Source organism: Oryzias melastigma, linkage group LG24 (assembly GCF_002922805.2).
Source record: "Oryzias melastigma strain HK-1 linkage group LG24, ASM292280v2, whole genome shotgun sequence".
Taxonomy (NCBI): Eukaryota; Metazoa; Chordata; class Actinopteri; order Beloniformes; family Adrianichthyidae; genus Oryzias; species Oryzias melastigma.
The window spans coordinates 20,594,028-20,612,871 of NC_050535.1; the positions used below are offsets into that span (position 1 = coordinate 20,594,028).

General features: G+C 41.7%; 1 protein-coding gene across 1 annotated transcript in view; it reads left to right on the forward strand.

Annotated features, from left to right (window-relative positions):
* The window catches only part of znf292b (zinc finger protein 292b), a 19,393-nt gene extending 1,947 nt beyond the window's left edge, over window positions 1-17,446 (forward strand). Inside the window, exons 2-8 of the mRNA XM_024290989.2 lie at window positions 4,516-4,670; window positions 4,750-4,825; window positions 5,635-5,770; window positions 6,270-6,472; window positions 7,157-7,293; window positions 8,962-9,103; window positions 10,532-17,446. Of these exons, the coding sequence (XP_024146757.1) occupies window positions 4,516-4,670; window positions 4,750-4,825; window positions 5,635-5,770; window positions 6,270-6,472; window positions 7,157-7,293; window positions 8,962-9,103; window positions 10,532-16,936 (7,254 nt within the window). The 3' untranslated portion in view covers window positions 16,937-17,446. The remainder of the gene's footprint in view (window positions 1-4,515; window positions 4,671-4,749; window positions 4,826-5,634; window positions 5,771-6,269; window positions 6,473-7,156; window positions 7,294-8,961; window positions 9,104-10,531) is intronic.
* The last annotated feature ends 1,398 nt before the right edge of the window (window positions 17,447-18,844 follow it).

Below are 18,844 nucleotides of genomic sequence, written 5' to 3' on the forward strand. Positions count from 1 at the left end.
ACCAATTATCTGCAAATAATCATATGAAATCTCACACAAAATTGTACATTTAGAAAGTTTATTTTTAACCCCTTGGAACCTAGGGTCTAAAACTCAGTTTTGCCTATATTTGAATTTTTTTTATTTCCAATTTAAGAGACTACCCACTTCCTTATTTTAGATCATTTTAATCAGCACAACCTCTCCTATGTGACACTATCTTTAATATGTCATTTTTCCATGTTGTATTTACACACTACACATAAAATCATGCAAAACAGAAAATTTTGTCTGGAAAAATGCATATTACTCTGGAAACCCCAAAAATGTTTAACAAACTATTTTTACAGCATAGAATCAAAGTTTTGGGTGTAATTTTATAAATACAATTAGAATAAATTTTGTCAACAAACGTATCAACATGTTTTTGAATGAATATACAAAAAAATTCAGGTTAAAGTCACACCTGACAGCCCCAAAATACATCTCTCACTGCTGTCTGTTTGACTGGAAATCTGTTTCTATTCCAAGCTTTTCTTTAATAGATTTTCTTTATTGTGTTTGTGGAGAAATAAAACATTTTTTTGGGGTAGAATTTTGATCCCACTGGATTTCAGGTCGACTCGGTTGGAATCTGCTCTCAGGTAGAGGCATGTCTGTCCATTCTTAACTGCTCACCCCCTGCGACGTTGGTGGGCGGGAGGTGAGCAGAGAACCACAGCTTTTCCGCAGGTTTTAGACAACGACGGTGCTTGTTATTGTGGAAAATTCACATAAGTCGTGTTTCCATTAACTCTGAAATTTCGAAAAACGGAATTTCGATATTAAATTCTCCTAATGGAAACACCACAATTTCGAAAAAACTCGCCTTTTTCGAAATAAAGTTTTTGCGCTTAGAGGAGGTGGTATTTGGGCCGTATCGAAACAGAAGTTTTTCGAAAAACTGTAATGGAAACACTTTTTTTCGAAACAAACGAGTCACGTGACCATTAACCGGATATGAAGTTTCGGACAGGAAGCAGGAAAAGCTGGTCAAATGCGCTTTTTCACAGCAACTGGCTGCCTTGGGCACCGCACAGCACCGCACAGCTCATCAAAAGTTGAGCGTGTCATGCGAAAATGCTGAATCCTTCAACCACGATTTCCCAAAACTGTTTGACTCTACGTCGCTCCCACGTTTAAGGAGCCTGTCGCTCCAAGGCTCGGATCAGACGTAGACGTCTTCTCTGATGGGAAGGATGAGAGCTAGCTCCGTGGCAGAAATGTGAATGAATCTACTGCACATCAAAATAGTGTTTATATCCGTCGTCATGTTTTTTTAATGACTTATCGCGGGAATTACTTCGAGTTTTTCGCATAATCATGGTTTAATGGAAACGCTGTTTTTTCGAAACAGTGTTTTATCGAAATTCTAGAAATTTCGATAAAGTTTTGCGCAAAAGTGTAATGGAAACGCAGCTAGTGGTCCCCATCCCAAAATAAAATAATGGTTGGTTTCCTCTTTGGATTTCTCATTGCAGACCACTCCATTTCGCAACGGGAAGCTGTCTAAATTAGCCAAAACAGCTAGCATAATGCTTAATGTTAGCTAAAATCAAAATCAACCAAAGAACGAGAAATATGTCTAAATTAGCAACAACACTAGCAAGCATGCATACAAAAATGCCAAATTAGCCTAAAAACCCAGAAGTTGTTGACATTTTTAAAGTGTGAATGGTGTCTCTAGCTCAAAGTTTGTAGAAGTTCACAAGTTTCAAATTGCACACATTTTTGAAGGATTTTAGCAATTTATCATTAATTTCTTATGGGGCATATTTTGGTCAATATTTCAAAACTATCAGGTCTATGAATACTAAAAGTAAAGCAGCAATATTCTGAAGAAGCTGAATGTTTTGATATCGAGATTTTCTGAAAAACGTTCGTAAAGGAGCAGGAGGATCATCATAGTGTGAATGCTGAATGGGCTGGTTCTCCCGTCAGACTGTATCCAGCTGTTACCCTGTGGTAGTTGGGACACCCCATCGACCTCTGTGACCTGATGTGCCGTGTCATTTTCTCAAAGAATAGCTGCAGGAGCTGCTTGCAGTGCTTCAACTCCCTGCCACTCTGCTTTCTTTGCTTTTGTTCGTTTTTGCAGTCAAGCTCATCACCTGTTTTTATGGTGTTTGCAGAAGCTTGATAATGACTCAGTCATTTGAATCAGGTCTGTTGAAACAAAAAAAAACATGTAAACATGTTGGTGAGGAGATGTGAAACTAAAAGAAACTATTGGGGTGTAATGTGGGAAATTAAAACCTTGTGTACTTTTCCCTGAGCGGTTCGGTTACTTTGAATCCAACCAAACACAAATGGATGACCTCCATTGTTGTTGCTTTTCACCACATGTGCGCGTCAAAACAGACCTCGCTAACTGAGTGGTTACGTACGGTTTCATAAAAACCTCTATTGCAGCAAATAAGAAGCGATCTCACCAAAAATGTAAAATAAATTGCCAAAAAAAAGTGATCGCAGCAAAATTTAGAAAGTATCTGCGAACAAAAAAAAAACCCTGGTGCGAACAGGAGAACTACAACAGAAGTCGATTATCCTCTTGTTAGTGGACTGTGTACATGTTTCTCTGCGTTAGCCGAAGCTAACGACAAACTGGCATCCTCCAATTTACCTTCAACCCTGGGGATAAGTGGTCTAATCAAATAAAATATTTAAATGAGGGCATTGAACACCAACATCTTCACTTTCTCGATGGTTTTCCAGCTCATACTGCTCTTCTATTCCTTCTCACAGCAGTTTTTTAATTCAAAACAAATGACTTACAATAAGAAACACTTGACAATACACCCTAAATCAATTCGCAAAACACTCTCAAAAATGAAATGATGCTAAATTATAAAGCTGAGCAAAATGACATGGTTTTTTTTTGATTGTATGTAAAAACTAATTTAGGCCAATAAATCAGGAAAAATTCTTATCTTTATTATTAAATGTAGTTTTGTGAAAACAATACTTGGTTAACAAAATCAGGAGATTTATTGAATATTTTTCTCATAAAAGTGTAAATAGCAAAAACCAGTCCACTACTGGTGTGTCCGTCAGCTAAAACAATCCCAGAAAATCGACGTCCGTTGTAGCTTTCTTGTTTGTATCACTTCTTTTACTTTTTTATTTTTGCTGCAATCACTTTTATGTTTACAGTTTTTACTTTTGCTTATTTCGCTTGTTTGTTTGTAGATATTTTTTATTTTTCCACAGTTTCCTGTTTTGTTTGCCGTTACTTTTTTTTTCAGCCACCATAAAAACTCTCACCAGAATTAACTGGTCTGTCTGGTAACACTCTTACCAGACCGGACCGCTCAGTGGAAACGAGGCTTACAAGCAGATCTTACTCTTTCCCGTTCTTTCATTTTAGAAAGTCTTTGCTGTAAAGACTCTTAAAAAAAGGCCAATTATAAAGACACAAAAGGTCTTGTATCATGGAAAACTATCTTCTTTGTTTCTGGGTTTCACCTGACTTGATGTCTTGGGAACAAACTTTGGTATCGTGCTCAGTAAGTTAAAGCCCACAAGATTAGGGGCCAGATCCGGCCCTCCAGATCATTTTATTTTATTTTTATTAATGGCCCGATGTTATCTTAGGGTTATTTTTAACTTGTATAATTTTAACAATTTATTTTTTTTATGTAGAATAAAATATTGAAAGTTATTTAAGGCTTAAGTTGGTTTATTCTGGAATAATATTCCTGTCTATTATTCATAATTATGTTAAAAAGTTACGGTGTTAAAGTTTTAAAAATTGAAATTGACTATTTTGACATTTACTATGATTTTTTTTAGACCATTTTTGAGTTTAGCTAATATTTCAGCTACATGCTAGCTGTCTTGGCTTTTTCAGTGTTTTTTCTGTTTTGAGTTTAGCTATTTTTTCAGGTGCACGACAGCTAACATAACCTAAGTTTTTTTTTTTTTTTTTAAGTTTTTTACTCTAATTTGACATTTAGCTAATATTCAGCATCTTCAGCTATCAGCACTATCATATTCAGTGGCCATATTCAGCTTACAGCATTCATGCTAGCATTAGCACAGGTAATGCTATATGTCTAGTTCATATTTATGTTAATAAGTTGCGTTTTTAAAGTTTAAAACATTTCGTTTTAGTGCTTAATAAATGTTTGTCCTGTTTGATCCTTGACCTGAGGTGTGTTTTGGATTTTGGTCCCCTGTGCGATTGAGTTTGACACCCCTGATCTACCTACTCTGACACCTTCATTACTGGGAAAAATATTAGAAATGTTAAAAAATATTCTCTGTCACCAGTGCTTTGCGATATGACAACACAATTCGTGTGGGGGATAGAAACATGTCAATCGTGCCCTTTCTCTTCTGGTCTACCCGGTCCCAGATGAGTGTAAAAAGATGGATGGATTGTTATTTTCCATCCAAATCTGTGAACTGTTCCAATCTTCCATTCTTCCAGGTTTATTTTAAATATCAGTTGTTAGAGGTGAGATGCAGGAGGTTCATTTCTGTTCTTCTTGACAGACGCTGCTGGAGTTTGCTGGACGATGGAGGGTGGAGGAGGAGCCCCTCCCTCTGCTGCATGTGTACATGGTGGGCCTGCTGAGTTATGCTCAGGCGTCCCCCTTCCTGTGTCTGGATTGTGAAAACGTTCCCCTCGTGGTAGAGAGGCTCTCGCTGTAAGTAACGCGTTACAAAGTAAGATCTTAGATTATGTTTCTGCAGCGTGACAGAGAGCTGACGTTTGCTTATCTGCAGGAGCTTCCTGGAGCTTCTGCTCTCACTGAAGAACTTTCCAGAAGACTTGTGGAAACAAATAACTTCATGTGTTCAGGTAAAAATGGAATTCACTTTTAAACAGTGTAAATAGTCACTCCAATCATCTTTTTAGACATTTTATGTGTTTCCAGTGGTCGCTTAACCCGTGAACACCTAGAGATCATGCCAGTGACCCCAAAATATCTCAGTCTTTGATATACTCTAATTCTTTGGCCATTTGATTGATCAATGTGAATCAGCTGATTCTGACACAGAGAAAACGGTTCTTTCAGAGTGGCTTTGCACTGCAATGCAGCATTTTAAGTTTATATGCTGCATAACAGTGCAAAGCCACTTTTCTTCACGACAAAATTGGTTGTTTTATGTTGATGTAAACGCATTACTACTGATGTATATCAGGACGGAGCTGCAGAAACTACTGAAATTGTAATTGCACAAACAATTAAAGAGTTACAGTGGTTGAAAACAGCACTTTTAAAGCCCCATTTATAGATGTCAACGGCCAAAAAAAGTTTTTTTATTTCTATTTTTTTTTCTATCTATTGGTCTGTGAGTGGATACATCAGAATGGGGCGGAGCGGGAAGCTTGAGACCTGCCCTGATTATTTTCTATGTCACAAATACAAGATTTTTCAAACTGTGTTTCTCCGTCTGCTTTTACACCAATTTGAATAAAGAAAGGTGATTTCAAGTTTGATTTTCTGCATGAGAAAAACTGAATTTTCTTTGTAGTGGGTCTTTAAAAGGAGTGAGAATTCCAGTTTAATATTCAGCCAATGGCTTCATTGTAAGCTTTTATTTCCTAACATTTAACTTCTCAAGTACATGTAAGCGAGTGTGTAACTTTCTTCTGGTTGTGTCTAGTTTGCACACAGCCAGCTCCAGGAGAACGGGATCTCCCAGCTGTCCCTGCTGTCCTCTGTGGGCCAGTATGACGGCGTTTGGACCCACAGCGTTCTGCAGGGCCTTCTGTCCAACCAGGACCTGCAGAACGATCAAGGTGACATTTCTTCTCCCCCTTTGAGACTTTTTTTGTCTGTTTATTTGAGCACAAACAAATGTAAAATGTAAAAACCAGAAGAGAATTAAAATGAAAACCATTAAAAGATTTGAGACACTCACGGCCTTGAATGTTGAGCTGTCTGCGTCAAAACTTTCCAGGAATCCACCGCAGAAAGGAAAGTTTATCAAAGCAGATAAGAGCTAACGTGGTCGTAGGTGGAGGAAATCTACAGAGAAGATCTGAAGGCGCTGAGCCCTCATGCTGGATCAGAGTTCTGTCCTTGAACTGAACCACTAAGAATATTTGTAATCCCTGAGAAGTATCCGGATACTCAGATATTTGTGATCTGTCTGTAAATATTTGCGACATTCGAGATAGCTTTATAAATCTTGTAGTGTCTAGTAAAAGAACAATTCAGGGAAAGGGATTCTTCCTTTAAAATGAATGTTTGGTTTTCAGTACATAAACTAAAGCGATTGAATGGTTGTTGTTTCAGTGGAGGAGTTTCTGCTAAAGGAGGGCTCAGTTCTGCTGCAGATGAGGGTGAAGCAGCTGATGAAGGACAAGGAGCTGACAAAGGCGGGGCAGCTGGCAAAGACCTGCTCCGAGTCCACTGCCCTTCAGGGGAAAACAGCTTTCAAGCAGATGTATTTGGTCTGCCTGTGTGGCACCGCAGAGCAGAGTCAGCTCATGGAGGAGGTAAGACTGTCTGATGATCGGCTGGGCTTAAAAGGTTCATGGGAAAAAATGTACAATTGCTCAATTTTTAATCATATAAAAAGATGGATCTGTAGAAAATGTTTATTTGAGCTAAAGAAATTTTAGAGAAGCATTTTACAAACAACGTAAATGATTAAAAAGTCTGAAATTGGCAGTGAAGACGGGGCTGAGTATTGATAATAATTTCCAAAAATGATTTGATTCAAAAGAGCCTTGATCAATCCAGTTGCAATTTTTTTTTATTCTTTTGATCCTCTCAATTCAATTTTGAGTTTACACATTTAGACACATTTGTTTAGAAACACATATATAATCTATATGATTTGAATCTATTTATATTAATCAGATACGTTAGCATCAAGCTAGCAGACTTTAGCTTTACGTGCTAAATCGATCTAATCTTTTATGAATTGATCTATTAAGCTTAAATTGATTTAATCAACCCAGCCCTAAGTAAGGATCAGTTCAGTTCCTTCTGTTTTAAAGCAAATATTTTGTTTTTGTTCATTTATTTCTATGGTAATATACGTCTACTGTTTAAATGAATCTAAACTGAGCTGCAGTTTCCTCAGACTCCAGTTTTAATTCTTCATCCTGATCAGTGACAGTGCGTTGGTGTTTTCATTTCAAGGTTGAATAGATAACATGTTTTATTTTCTCCAGCTTTCAAAGGAGGACTGCAGCGACGCTTTAGAAATGATCTGCAACCTGGAGTCTGACGGCGACGACAGCGCAGCTTTCAGTTTATGTTCAGCCTTTCTGACCCGACAGCTTCTGCAGGGAGACACCTACTGTGCTTGGTAAGATGAACACAGGGAAGACGCTTTCCTTTAGCACCCACTCTGATCAAAAGGAGTTTTTCTGTGTTTCTAACATGCTCTTGTGGCATTTGTCTGATGATGAAGGACACGTATAAAGATACTTAATCTTATTATTGCGTTTCTGAATATTTTGTTATTCAGATTGTCATTAGTCATGAGGAGTAGTTTAAAAAAGTGGTCTGAAAAGTGTCTTATTTGTGACGTAAAAACATTCTGCTGGTCTGCTCTGCACCAACACAACTTAGAGGTGAATTTCTAATGGACGAAACTTCTTCAGGTCAACAGGATGTAAAAACCTACAAATTTTATCATCTATGTGAACTTCAAACATCAATTTATAAATGTGACTAATCTAAATTAAATAAATGCTAATAATTAGTCCTTACTTTAAATTTTTTTTTTCTTTTCTTTCTTTCTTTTTGTTCTTTTTCTCCTCTTTGTCCTCAGCAGTCTTACACTGCTGGGTTTTGTTATTTTAGTTTGGGTTGGATCTTGGTAGTCTTTGTTTACAGGCTATGTTTATTTGTTTTCTTCAGGTAGTTTTGGTTAGGGGGAGCTGCTGACTCCAACTGTCGACATGGCTGAGTCAGCAGTCTCCATGAATTATTTTATGTTTGATCAATGAGCCTCCACGGAGAGATAAAAGAGACACACGTGGATCTGGAGCTGCAGGTTGGCGACTCCTGCAACAGACCTAATGGACCAAAAGCTGATCAGAGCGGGTCTTTAAGGGTTAACCTGAACTTTGATCTCTTGTTTTTTAGGTATCCATTAGAAAGTTCTCACATTTCAGGATTACTGACTTTGAGGCTCATACTGAGTATGTTTTTAAAAATAAACCAGTGAGAATCCCTGATAGCAGTCTTCTCACTACACACTTTATCTACTTATACCAACATTTTCTTTCTTTTCTGTCTTTTAAGCCTTCATAGAAAAAAGTGTCCAATATTATGGGCTGAAAATGGAGGTCGGATCAAAATGAGAGATTTATGTTAATGTGACAAACAACACATTCTGTACAATCAGGACGCAGAACATAATATGCTCTGTGGTAAACAACAACAAAAGCACAAAATTACATTGAAAAAATCAACAAAAACATCGTTAATCACTTTAGTTTCACTGTCATTTCATTATTATACCAGCCAGAGTATTAAATGAGAAAAGGGAAAAGAAAAGTCTTAAAATCTGTGAATTTTCAATGTTTCGCCTCATTTTTTCTGTGCTAGTTAGTTTCCATTCATCATCTGAATTCTTGGTAATGCCATAAATGCTTTATCACTCTGATCCTGTTAGTTTTTTGGGATGAAATTAAGGTGTTAAAATGTTTTCAGACTGAGGTTAGCCTTTACTGGTTCTGTGTTTTCCTGATGGGACTGAGGCAGTGAAAGCTGTTCATGGAAGTGTTCCAAGGTTGAATCCCAATTCTTCCCTAGCCCTACATTTAACCCTCCAAACAGAGGGATGTCCGTCCCTCTGTTTGGAGAGATAGGGATGTCCAAAATAGTTTTCCTATCAATGAAAATGTCCCTACTATTGGAGAGGTAGGGAGAAGGGAAGATTTTGGATTTGGCCGAATTTATGTCTCTGAGTGTTTCAGGGAAACGTTGAACGCATTTTTAAAGTTTCCCTTGAACTTCTTCGTAGGGAGCTCACTCTGTTTTGGAGCAAACTGCTGAAGCGTCTGGAGCCGTCGGATCAGGCCTTCCTAGACAGGTGTCGGCAGATGTCCTTCCTGTCCAAAACCGCTTACCACATCCTGTTCTTCATCAAGGTCATCCAGTCGGAGGTCAGCACTCAAAAGCACCGTGTCCAACTTCAGGTTTTGGATTCTTGTATCACGTGCAAACATCACAGGAGCATTAAAGACAAAAGATCATCACCAAAAGGAGGGATGACACACTAATTTGGCGTGAACATTTATTCGCCATGTAGCGAGTACCTCTCTAACGTTCATTCCCAACCTGAAAAAAAAATTGGCGAATGTCAATTTTGAACCCTGAAAAAAAAATTATGAAAACTTAATATGTGTCATTGAAATGAAATGAAATTACATTAAATATGAACATATTAGAATTGTGGTTAACACAAGCAACCTCAGTTGCAAAGGAAATCCCAAAGTTTAATTTTGATTCTTCTTAAACTTGCATAGATCTGTTTGTCACTCAAAGCAGCCAAATTATACAAATGGTTGTTACGGAGGTAAAAATAAACAGAAACAGCCTCCATGAATTTGTCTTATGCAGCTCTAATCAGCATGGCAAAGTATGGAGAGAAAATAGCTCCACCACGAGTTACGCGTGCGTAATTCTTGATTTGTATGTAACGTTAGATTTGTGCTTGCGTAACTTTGGATTTGTGCAAACGTAATTATTGATTTGTGCGTAACTTTGAATTTGTGTACGAGTAACTCTTGATTTGTAACTCCTACAATACAATATGTCCATAAGTAAAAAAAATTTGAAATAAAAAAAATACAAAATCAAATGTATACATGCACAACTTAAAATTACAACAGCTTGAAACTAAATACACTTTCAAAATCTTAAATAATTGCGCACAAATTGCTTCTTACGCACACACAAAACCGCATTTACGTTTTGTAATATTTATTGAGGCATATCTCTTTAAGAAAGTGAGAAAATGTCAAGTTTTACTTGATAACATTCATAATCTAAGTTCAAAAAGGCTCATAAAAACACTCTGATTACCCAGCGTTCTAGCAGCATTTACACACAAATCTTTTGTTTGTACGTGAAGAGTCTCACTTCAGATTTGTGCGTAAATGGGGTTTTGTGTGTGCGTAATAAGCAATTTGTGCCTAATTTTTAAAGATTTGTGCGTTTAGTTAGTTTCAAGCAGTTGTAATCGTATTTGATGTTTTTTGTAATTTTATTATGTTTGTACTTATGCACAAAATGTATTGTATGAGTTACAAATCCAGAATTACGGACACACATCGGGGTGAAACTATTTTCTCTCCACACAAAGGGAGAGTGAGGGGTGTGTCGCAGCCGCTCAGCCAGTGGGGGTCAAAGGGTCATACAATACTACAAGCAGCTTCAGTTTTGTTCGTGAAGTTGTTCTTCCTGCTGAGAGGATTCATTCTAATTAACATGAAGTAAAGATTTGGCTTCTCAGTTTCCTACATTTTGCTGTAAAAGTTGTGTTTAAATGAAGGCAGAATTGTGAGTGTTTCCATTCTTTTTTCCTGCAGATCGGCAGCTCCGGACTCTCTGCGTCCATCGAGCTGTGCATCAGAGCTCTGAGGATAAAATCAGACGACGACAAATTAAAAGCAAACGTGTGCAAAACCATTTCCTGTTTGCTTTCCAATGACCTGGAGGCGAAGCGTGCCTGTCAGCTGACGGAGTTCCTCCTGGAGCCCACTGTGGACGCATACTATGCTGTGGAATCTCTTTACAATGAACCAGATCAGAAACTGGAGGTAGAGAGCATGCCCATCCCCAACTCTCTGCGCTGTGAGCTCCTGCTGGTCCTGAAAATCCAGTGGCCCTTTGACCCCGAGTTTTGGGACTGGAAAACACTGAAACGGCATTGCCTGGCTCTCATGGGAGAGGAGGCTTCGATAGTGTCATCCATCGATTCTCTGAATGACCCAGAAGACGTAGAAGAAGAAAAGGAGATGAGTTTTATGGATTATAACAACATGCCGGACCCCATCATGGGCGGGATGTACGAGCTGGAAAATATGGACTCCGGGAAGCAGAAAAACCAAGAAATAAAAAAGCTGAAGGACAAGAGTTGCATATCGGCCCGCTATCGGAACTGGCAGGTGTACATGCAGTACTGTGTGCTCTGTGACAAAGAGTTCCTGGGCCACAGGATTGTTCGTCACGCTCAGACTCACCTGAGCAACGGAACATACAGTTGCCCCATCTGCGCTCAAACGTTCTCCTCAAAAGACGCTCTGATTCCACACGTAACAACGCATGTGAAACAGTCATGCAAGGAGAGGCTGACGGCCATAAAAACCAGCAAAAACCTGACTCGCCCTAAGGTAGGGATATCCTCCCTCTCAGCACTGAAGACCAAATCACAAAATAATCTCCACAAGAAGAAAAATTCTACGGTTAAGAGTGTTGTAGTGCAGAACAGTGACTCCAGTTCGGTTCGAAGGGACGTAGACAGCAATGAGAGCAACATGTGCCCCGTGGGGAACTGCAGGAGGAGCTTCAAGTTCTTCAAGAACCTCATCTCACACGTCAAAGGCCACGGCGACAACGAGGAAGCCAAGACCTTCCTGGAATTACAGAGCAACAAAGTGGTTTGCCAATTCTGCCGTCGCCACTTCCTCAGCGTCAACCACCTGAGCGATCACCTGCAGGCGCACTGCGGCATCAACCCCTACATCTGCATTCAGCTGAACTGCAAAGCTAGCTTCGAGTCCTACTCTGAGCTCCTGGTTCACAGGAGAACTCACACTGTTTTCAAAGCCAAGTGCATGTTTCCAACATGTGGCAAAATCTTCAACGCCGCCTTCCGGCTGTACGACCACGAGGCGTTGCATTACAAAACCTTCACGTGCAAAGTCGTTGGCTGTGGAAAGGTGTTTCATTCTCAGCAGCAGCTGGACATCCACCTGGAGAGACATGCCACCCAAGAGGAAGAGGCTAAACCCGAGCAGAGCTCACAAGAACCCGCGCTCGCCCAACACAAGAACTCCATTGGTTTTGCCATCAAAGAAGAGCCTTCACAAAAGACCCTAAACACTAAAAGCACTGTCGATTCTAATCACAGGAGCTTCTCAGCGTTTGAGGAGAAGCCATCTCCAGAACCTGCGAAAGTCTGCAAACTTGAATCTGAAACCACAGCTGTTCCAGTCAGTCAGCCGTCTGTTCTGAAGAGTTCTGTGATCCAGTCTATGCATTCCCGCTCGGTAGACGCAGACAGACGCAGAAACGATCAGATAGCTCATTCCTTTGGCTGTGGTCCTCACCAGAAAAAGCTCCCGGTGGTTTCACTGGACAGCAATGCTGTAAGCCTGTTTCAGAAACAGACCCAGGCATTACCCACCAACAGTAAAACAACAACCTACCCCTCCAAATTGCATGTACCCGTACCAAACAGACCACCCCCTGGTCCCAACCTGTCATCCATGTTGCTGCCTCAGATGACTGCAAAGCCAGCCATGTCTCAGCTGCTGCCACCATCAGCAACCCTTCAGCAGGCGACTGCGAACGAATCAGAGAGACCCTCCTCCTCCTCAGAGAGCGCAGCCCCCCCTCCGAGCCACAAAGAGAGGTTCCACTGTCCGTTTGGAACGTGCACGCGGCAATACTGCTCCTACCGGAGTGTCATCAAGCACATGAAGACCGTTCACCCCGAATTCTATGAACAGTGGAAAGTTACCAAGTCCAACATCCAGGTAACTTACGTTCCAGTCTCTAGCACGCCCTCTGCTGGGCATTCTGGTCCACTGAAAAATCAGAGCACCAAAGTTCCAGCTCAGGGAGTCCAGAGGGAGAATGTCATCCAATCATTGCCTTTCAACAAGGGCACCAACTTCATGAACTTGCTTGCCTCGCTTTCCCACAACCAAAGCAGCTCAATGCTCATGGAAAATGTTTTGAATCCCATCGTTCTGTCTCAATTAAATAACAAAAACACAGCCGAAAGTCAGTCAGCTCCTCAGAACTGGACGCCTTCTGCAGGAAGTCCGCAGATTCGCAGTCCATCCCAGCTTCTCTCATCAAATACGCAAGAGGAGCCACAGGCCCCTTCTGCTGGAGCTGCTCCTCTGCCCCACTCCCTGATGGGACAGCTCATGAGCAACCCCCAGTCCATCATCACTTCATACATCAATCATGTAAAGGAAGTCTCCCAACAAGCCAAAGCTCTTCCAGCATTTGCGGCACAGGTGTCCAGCAGCTTAGGCGCCGCTGCCAGGTCACTGGACGCGATGAAGAGCAGGGAAAGCCGCAATCACTTCAACATTCCTGCACGCAACGAAGCAGCCACCTCTACCAAAGTCAGCCTTCCTCAGAACGGTCGACTCGTACCTGAAAACCGTCCTGCAAATGAGAAGCAAGCCCGTAGAGCCCGGTGGCCAGCCATAGTTAAAGATGGTAAATTTTTGTGCCGCCGATGCTTCAGACAATTCAGTAGTCCAAAATCACTTGGAGGCCATTTGTCAAGGCGTGCATTGTGCATACCTCATCCCGACTCTGAGGCATACCCAGAATATGTCAGTCAGCTCAGTACGGAGCAAAGCGACGACTCTTCGCAGCCGTCCTATAGTGGCACCACAGCGAACCACAACCCTTGCGAGACAATGACCCCCAGTCCCTCTGTGGCTAAAGACTTCTCCTCCCCTGAAAACAGGCCTGCCTACACAAATCGGGTTTCCAGCGACGATATTCTGAAGCAAATTATGGCTGAGTCTAATTTGTCTCACCTTTTCATGCCCACATCCTCCCCCCAGCCGGTGATCCAAAACTGTCCTGCGTATGGGAGCAGTGAGCGTCCACAGGGCGGCTCAGTCATCCAGCATACAGAAAATCTTCAGCCGAAGCAGGAAAGTAACCTGTACAGTAAAGCGTTTTATCCTCAACAAAGTGTTGGTCTGCTGCCTGAAACACGGACCTCAAACCCACAGCTTTCACAAGTCCACCCAGAAAACCCCTCCGCTGCAGGAACAGGACACCCCAAAAACGTGAGCACTAATGACAGGTGTCGCTCTAAGAGCAGCCTTCAGACGCCGGAAACAGAAGCTACTTCTGTCATTCAAGCTCTCACACCTGATGGTGGTATGGCTCAGGTGCTCTGTACTAATCCGACTGAAAAGCAGAACCCTCCTGCTGAGAACGACATCAAGAAGAAGTTGCGTGACCAGATTTTAGCTGGTGAGTTTCAGCGCAGAAACAGTGCGTCTCATCTCAGCAGCACAGACCTGAAACCCCAGACCTACAGTCCTTCCAGTAACTTTGTGTTCCACCGCACCTCCTTTGAGATGAGCAAAGATTTAAGTCATCGAGGGCCAATCCTGAAGGAAGGTCCCAGAATTTTCCCCGGATCTGCTGTGGAGGCGGAGCAACTCCTGAACAAACAAAGCTTCTCTCACTTCAGGGAGAGTAGTGTGTCCAAGGCGGAGCCATTTAGCCCAACTGGCTTTTCTCCCATCCATCCAGATCCTGAACCCGGCGAGTTGTCAGCCAGTCAGTTGCAGTGTGTGAGCGAGATCCAGCACAAGTTTGAGAGACTGGATTTAGTCAAAGACATGACGAATCAGATGATTATTCAGAAGACTCAAAACTGTCCTTATCCCAGCAGCCAGACCTCATCCACTAAAGTGAAAACCCAGAGCTCCGTCGTCCCAGCTGTGGCTAAGCCGTTCGTGTGTAATGCTGGCAACTGCGACTTTAGCTCACTGTCAGGTGAGGCTCTGTGGAAACACCTCGCCAAAGCACACAACTACACGTGTGAGATGATTAACATGATCAAGAAGAAGTTTGGGAAGTACGCTCCGTTCAAGTGTCAGAAGTGCAGCAAGTGTTTCACCCGGAACTCAAACCTGCGCGCTCACTACCAGTCTGCTCACAAACTGTCTGTCAAAGAAATTTCCGACCTGGATGAGACGCGGAGGCTGGCTAAAGCCGCCGAAGCTTTTACTGTTCAGAACCAAGTCAGAGCTCATCAGTCAACAGAAACACCTCGTCTTTCCGTAAACAAGCCGATTCCAGGACAAGCTCTTCCCCAGTGCAAGACTCCCCCCACCATAAATCCAAACCACACACTCCAGGACCGCGGTCAGTCCTCGGTTCTCTACCCACCTGTTCTGATGCAGAATAAAGCACCACCACCCGTTCAGAGCTCTGGAATGCCAATGCCATCAGGAATGACAGCAATGCCACAACTGCAAAGCACTTTGCTGAAGGTGCTGAGTCAGCAGGCAGCTAGTAAGCAAACATACAACCCAGCAGCTCCTGTAACCGTAAACGCAGCTGCTGTCCCTCCGGCCAAACAAGCCAATGAGAAAGCACCTGCCAATAAACCAACTGCAGAAAAATCCAAGAAGTCCAAAGCCAGGAAACCAAAACAAGGAGACATGACTCCCTACAAGCCGTATTCCTGCGTCCACCAAGGCTGCACAGCCGCTTTCACCATCCAGCAGAACCTGATCCTCCACTACAGAGCGGTGCACCATTCTGCACTCTCAGCTCTGGAGATCAACCAAGCCGTGGACAAGACCGACGAGACGGATGAAGTGACGGACATGGACGAGGAAGAGGCTGAGGCGGAGTTCCCTGAGATTTCGGAGTTCAGGTGTCAGCTTAAAGACTGCTGTTGTGTTTTCCAAGAAGTCTCGACCCTCTTCCAGCATTACCTTCGGCTCCACAAGCTCAGCCCGGGTAAAATCTGCAGCCTCCTGTCCGCCATCAAACTGGGCAAGTTTGTCTGCAGTCTCCAAGGATGCACTGAGTCCTTCCTCACTTCCCAAAAGTTCATAAGCCACATTAAAGAAGCCCACAAAGACGTAAACCTGGGTAGAACGGAACACCTCAATGCGACTTTCAAGTGTACGTTTGAAGGCTGCGATCGAGTGTATGCTACAAAGTCTAATATGCTCAGACACGCCATGAAAAAGCACGGAAGGCTGCCCAGTCCTGAACCGAAACCAGCGCAGGTGAAAAGCAAGCCCATTAAACCTAGCTCCAAAACTCTACGCTACCCAATCAGTAAGACGAGCAATGGCAAGGAGAACATAGCAAGCAACAAAAAGGTCCTTCTGAGAACTCGAGACGTTAAAAGAGCCGTCCGATCAAAGTCAAGCCATTGGACGAACTATGGAAAACCATCTTTAAAGACCAAAGTGGAGGCGGCGGCGATGTGCACCAAGAAGTTTCCCCTCCAGTATCCCTGCATGATAAAAGGCTGCGAGTTTGTCACCAAAGCCGAGCGCAGCATTTTAAAGCATTACTTGGTGCACGGACTGTCGGAGAAGTACCTGGAATTGCACAGGAGTCACTTCATCTTCTGCAAGAAGTTTCCCAAGTTAAGGAATCGCTTCATCAGAAATGACGACGCCAAGTCAGACAAAAACTCTGACGTTTCCGACAATGAGGTCACTGGAGATCCCACGCTGGAAGAAGGTCAGCAGGACGACTCGAAGCCCATCCTACGCAGGAGAACCCCTGTGGTGGTAGCTGTCCCACTGTTCGACAAGATGCCAACCAAGAGGAGATCAGAGGGCTCTCGCTTACTAAAACGCAAAAGAGGCCGCCCCCGGAAATACATGGAGAAGATGGTCAAACCCAAAAAGATCCTGCGTACAGCTAAGACCGAGCCGGTTTACAACCATAAAGAACCGCCGGTGGTCCAGGAAAGGAGCGAGCGGAGCGCTCCACTGGCCTCCTTTACACCTATGGGCTTTGAGATGTCCTTCCTGAAGTTCCTAGAACAGTCCAACAAGTCCGAACAGACAGAGCGGCCCAAGAACCGAACCAAAACCGTTTCTGTGCGCTTCAGCAACCCGCAGAAGCTGAAGTCGCTGGGCAAGGTTCGGATCAGTCTGGACCCCGCCTGTTCAGGCGTCTCCGACCACATGCTGAGGCAGCTGCAGAACATGCGGCCTGCTGTTGTCCTAGAAAAATGTAACTGAAGTCTGAACATTTTTAGCAGAATCTCAGGACTGTGATGAGTTACCTGCTGCAGAACACTGTCCCACTCAAAACCTTAACCACACACCGGCTTTATTTAAGAACCAAACCGTCTCTGGAGGTCCTGCAGCTGTTTCAGGACACATCTGTCTTTTTTCTTTTACATAGTAGACTGTAAAGCATGTTTTATCTGATCACTAATGGAAGAAAAGCTCATCCCTGTGGGACCTGAAGATCGACTGAAGCGTATTGTGTAGTTTGTGAAGGTCTTTGTGCATTGTGTATATATTTGGAAACATTCCACTGCCATCAGCAGTCGGATTCTTTCTGGTTTTGTTGACTCCCTCCGCTATTTTTTTGTTTTTGTTAGAGAAAAATTAATTCATTCAGGAATTTATTTGACAGTTAAAATGTGAAGCTGTTGCATGTACATTTTAGTTTTTTCTTAATGGATTTTAGAGCTGAATTACTTGAGCTCCCATTAAAACTTGTCATTATTTTATAAATCTGAACCTTCTTGTGTCTTTGTGTAAGACTTCATGAGATTTCACAGTTGTATCAGGAAGTCCCACTGATTGCCTTTTGGTCCATTTTAAAGCGTTTCCAGGGTCTCTTCATTATGATGATGCTGTTTTTAGCTAAAATAAAAAAAACTTGTTTTCTAGGACAGTTTCTGCAGAGCAGCAAGTTGGGTTGGGTTGATAAAATTGATTAATCAATTGGAATCTATTTAAGCCTAATAGATCAATAATTTATTCATAAAAATATAAATCGATTTAGCACATAAAGCTAAAGTCCGCTAGCTTGATGCTAACATTTAGTGGAATTTTCCATTGGATGGCTAATGCTAACGCTCGGTCGACCTAAACATACATTGCTGAATAAATGAACAACTTTACAAACTCACAGACATGAATTTTACAAACTATTTTAAGGAAATGTTTTTAATATGGTCTAAAATAGTTTTTTTAATTTATTCTTCTAGAAGTTGTAATGCTGTAGCATGATCACCACCTAGTGTCCAAACTGAAACGTCCTCCAGGAGAAGCAGAACAATGTTTACAATGTTGATGATCTGAACATTTTAGTTAGAACTTCTCCTTTAGAGAATCCATGTAACACTGGATGATATTAACAATCTCAGTATTTCACTGATACATTTACAGTATGTGAACTGGATCAGATTAATATCAATATATTCAAGACATATAGTAGATTATTAATGTATTTCTAAACAAATGTATTTACAGTAAATATGTAAACTCACAATTGTATTGAGTGGATCAAAAGAATTGAAAAAAAAAATCGGATCGATCCAGTCTCAGGTTAATGGAATCGTTTCTGGAAACTATTATTGATAGTCAGCACTACTGTTTTCATCAATGTGGGTCTTTAAAGGTCAACAACTCCCCATACTGTTCTTCGAGTGCTCCTATGTGAACTTCATTTCTGTTTCCTTGTGACACAAAAAGGAATAAAAATGTTTTTGGTGAGATTCATTCATTTAGACCAGATTAAACGGGTTTAAAAGGTGAATGTTTCCTACATGGTGGACAAAGTAGAAAATAACAGTTTTGTTTACATAAATAACCAAATACAACAAATTTAAGATACCATATCAGAGAAGCAAACGTATCTACTAACAGAAATAAATTGTAGCTTAAGGAGAAACCTCCATCTTTAAACCACAGTACATGATTTTATGACAGACTACATATTTTAGCAGCTTTGTTTTTACCCTAGTTGAATAAGGGAATAAAAGTTTAGGGGATTTCAGGTAAATTACAAAAAATCAGGTGTGTGGACAGACAGCCTCTGTCCACTAAAGATAAGGACTAGTTTCCTTCTATCTTGTTAGGTGGAAACAAAAAAAAAACGCAATAAATTGTGTATTTATGGTTTCTTTTGTT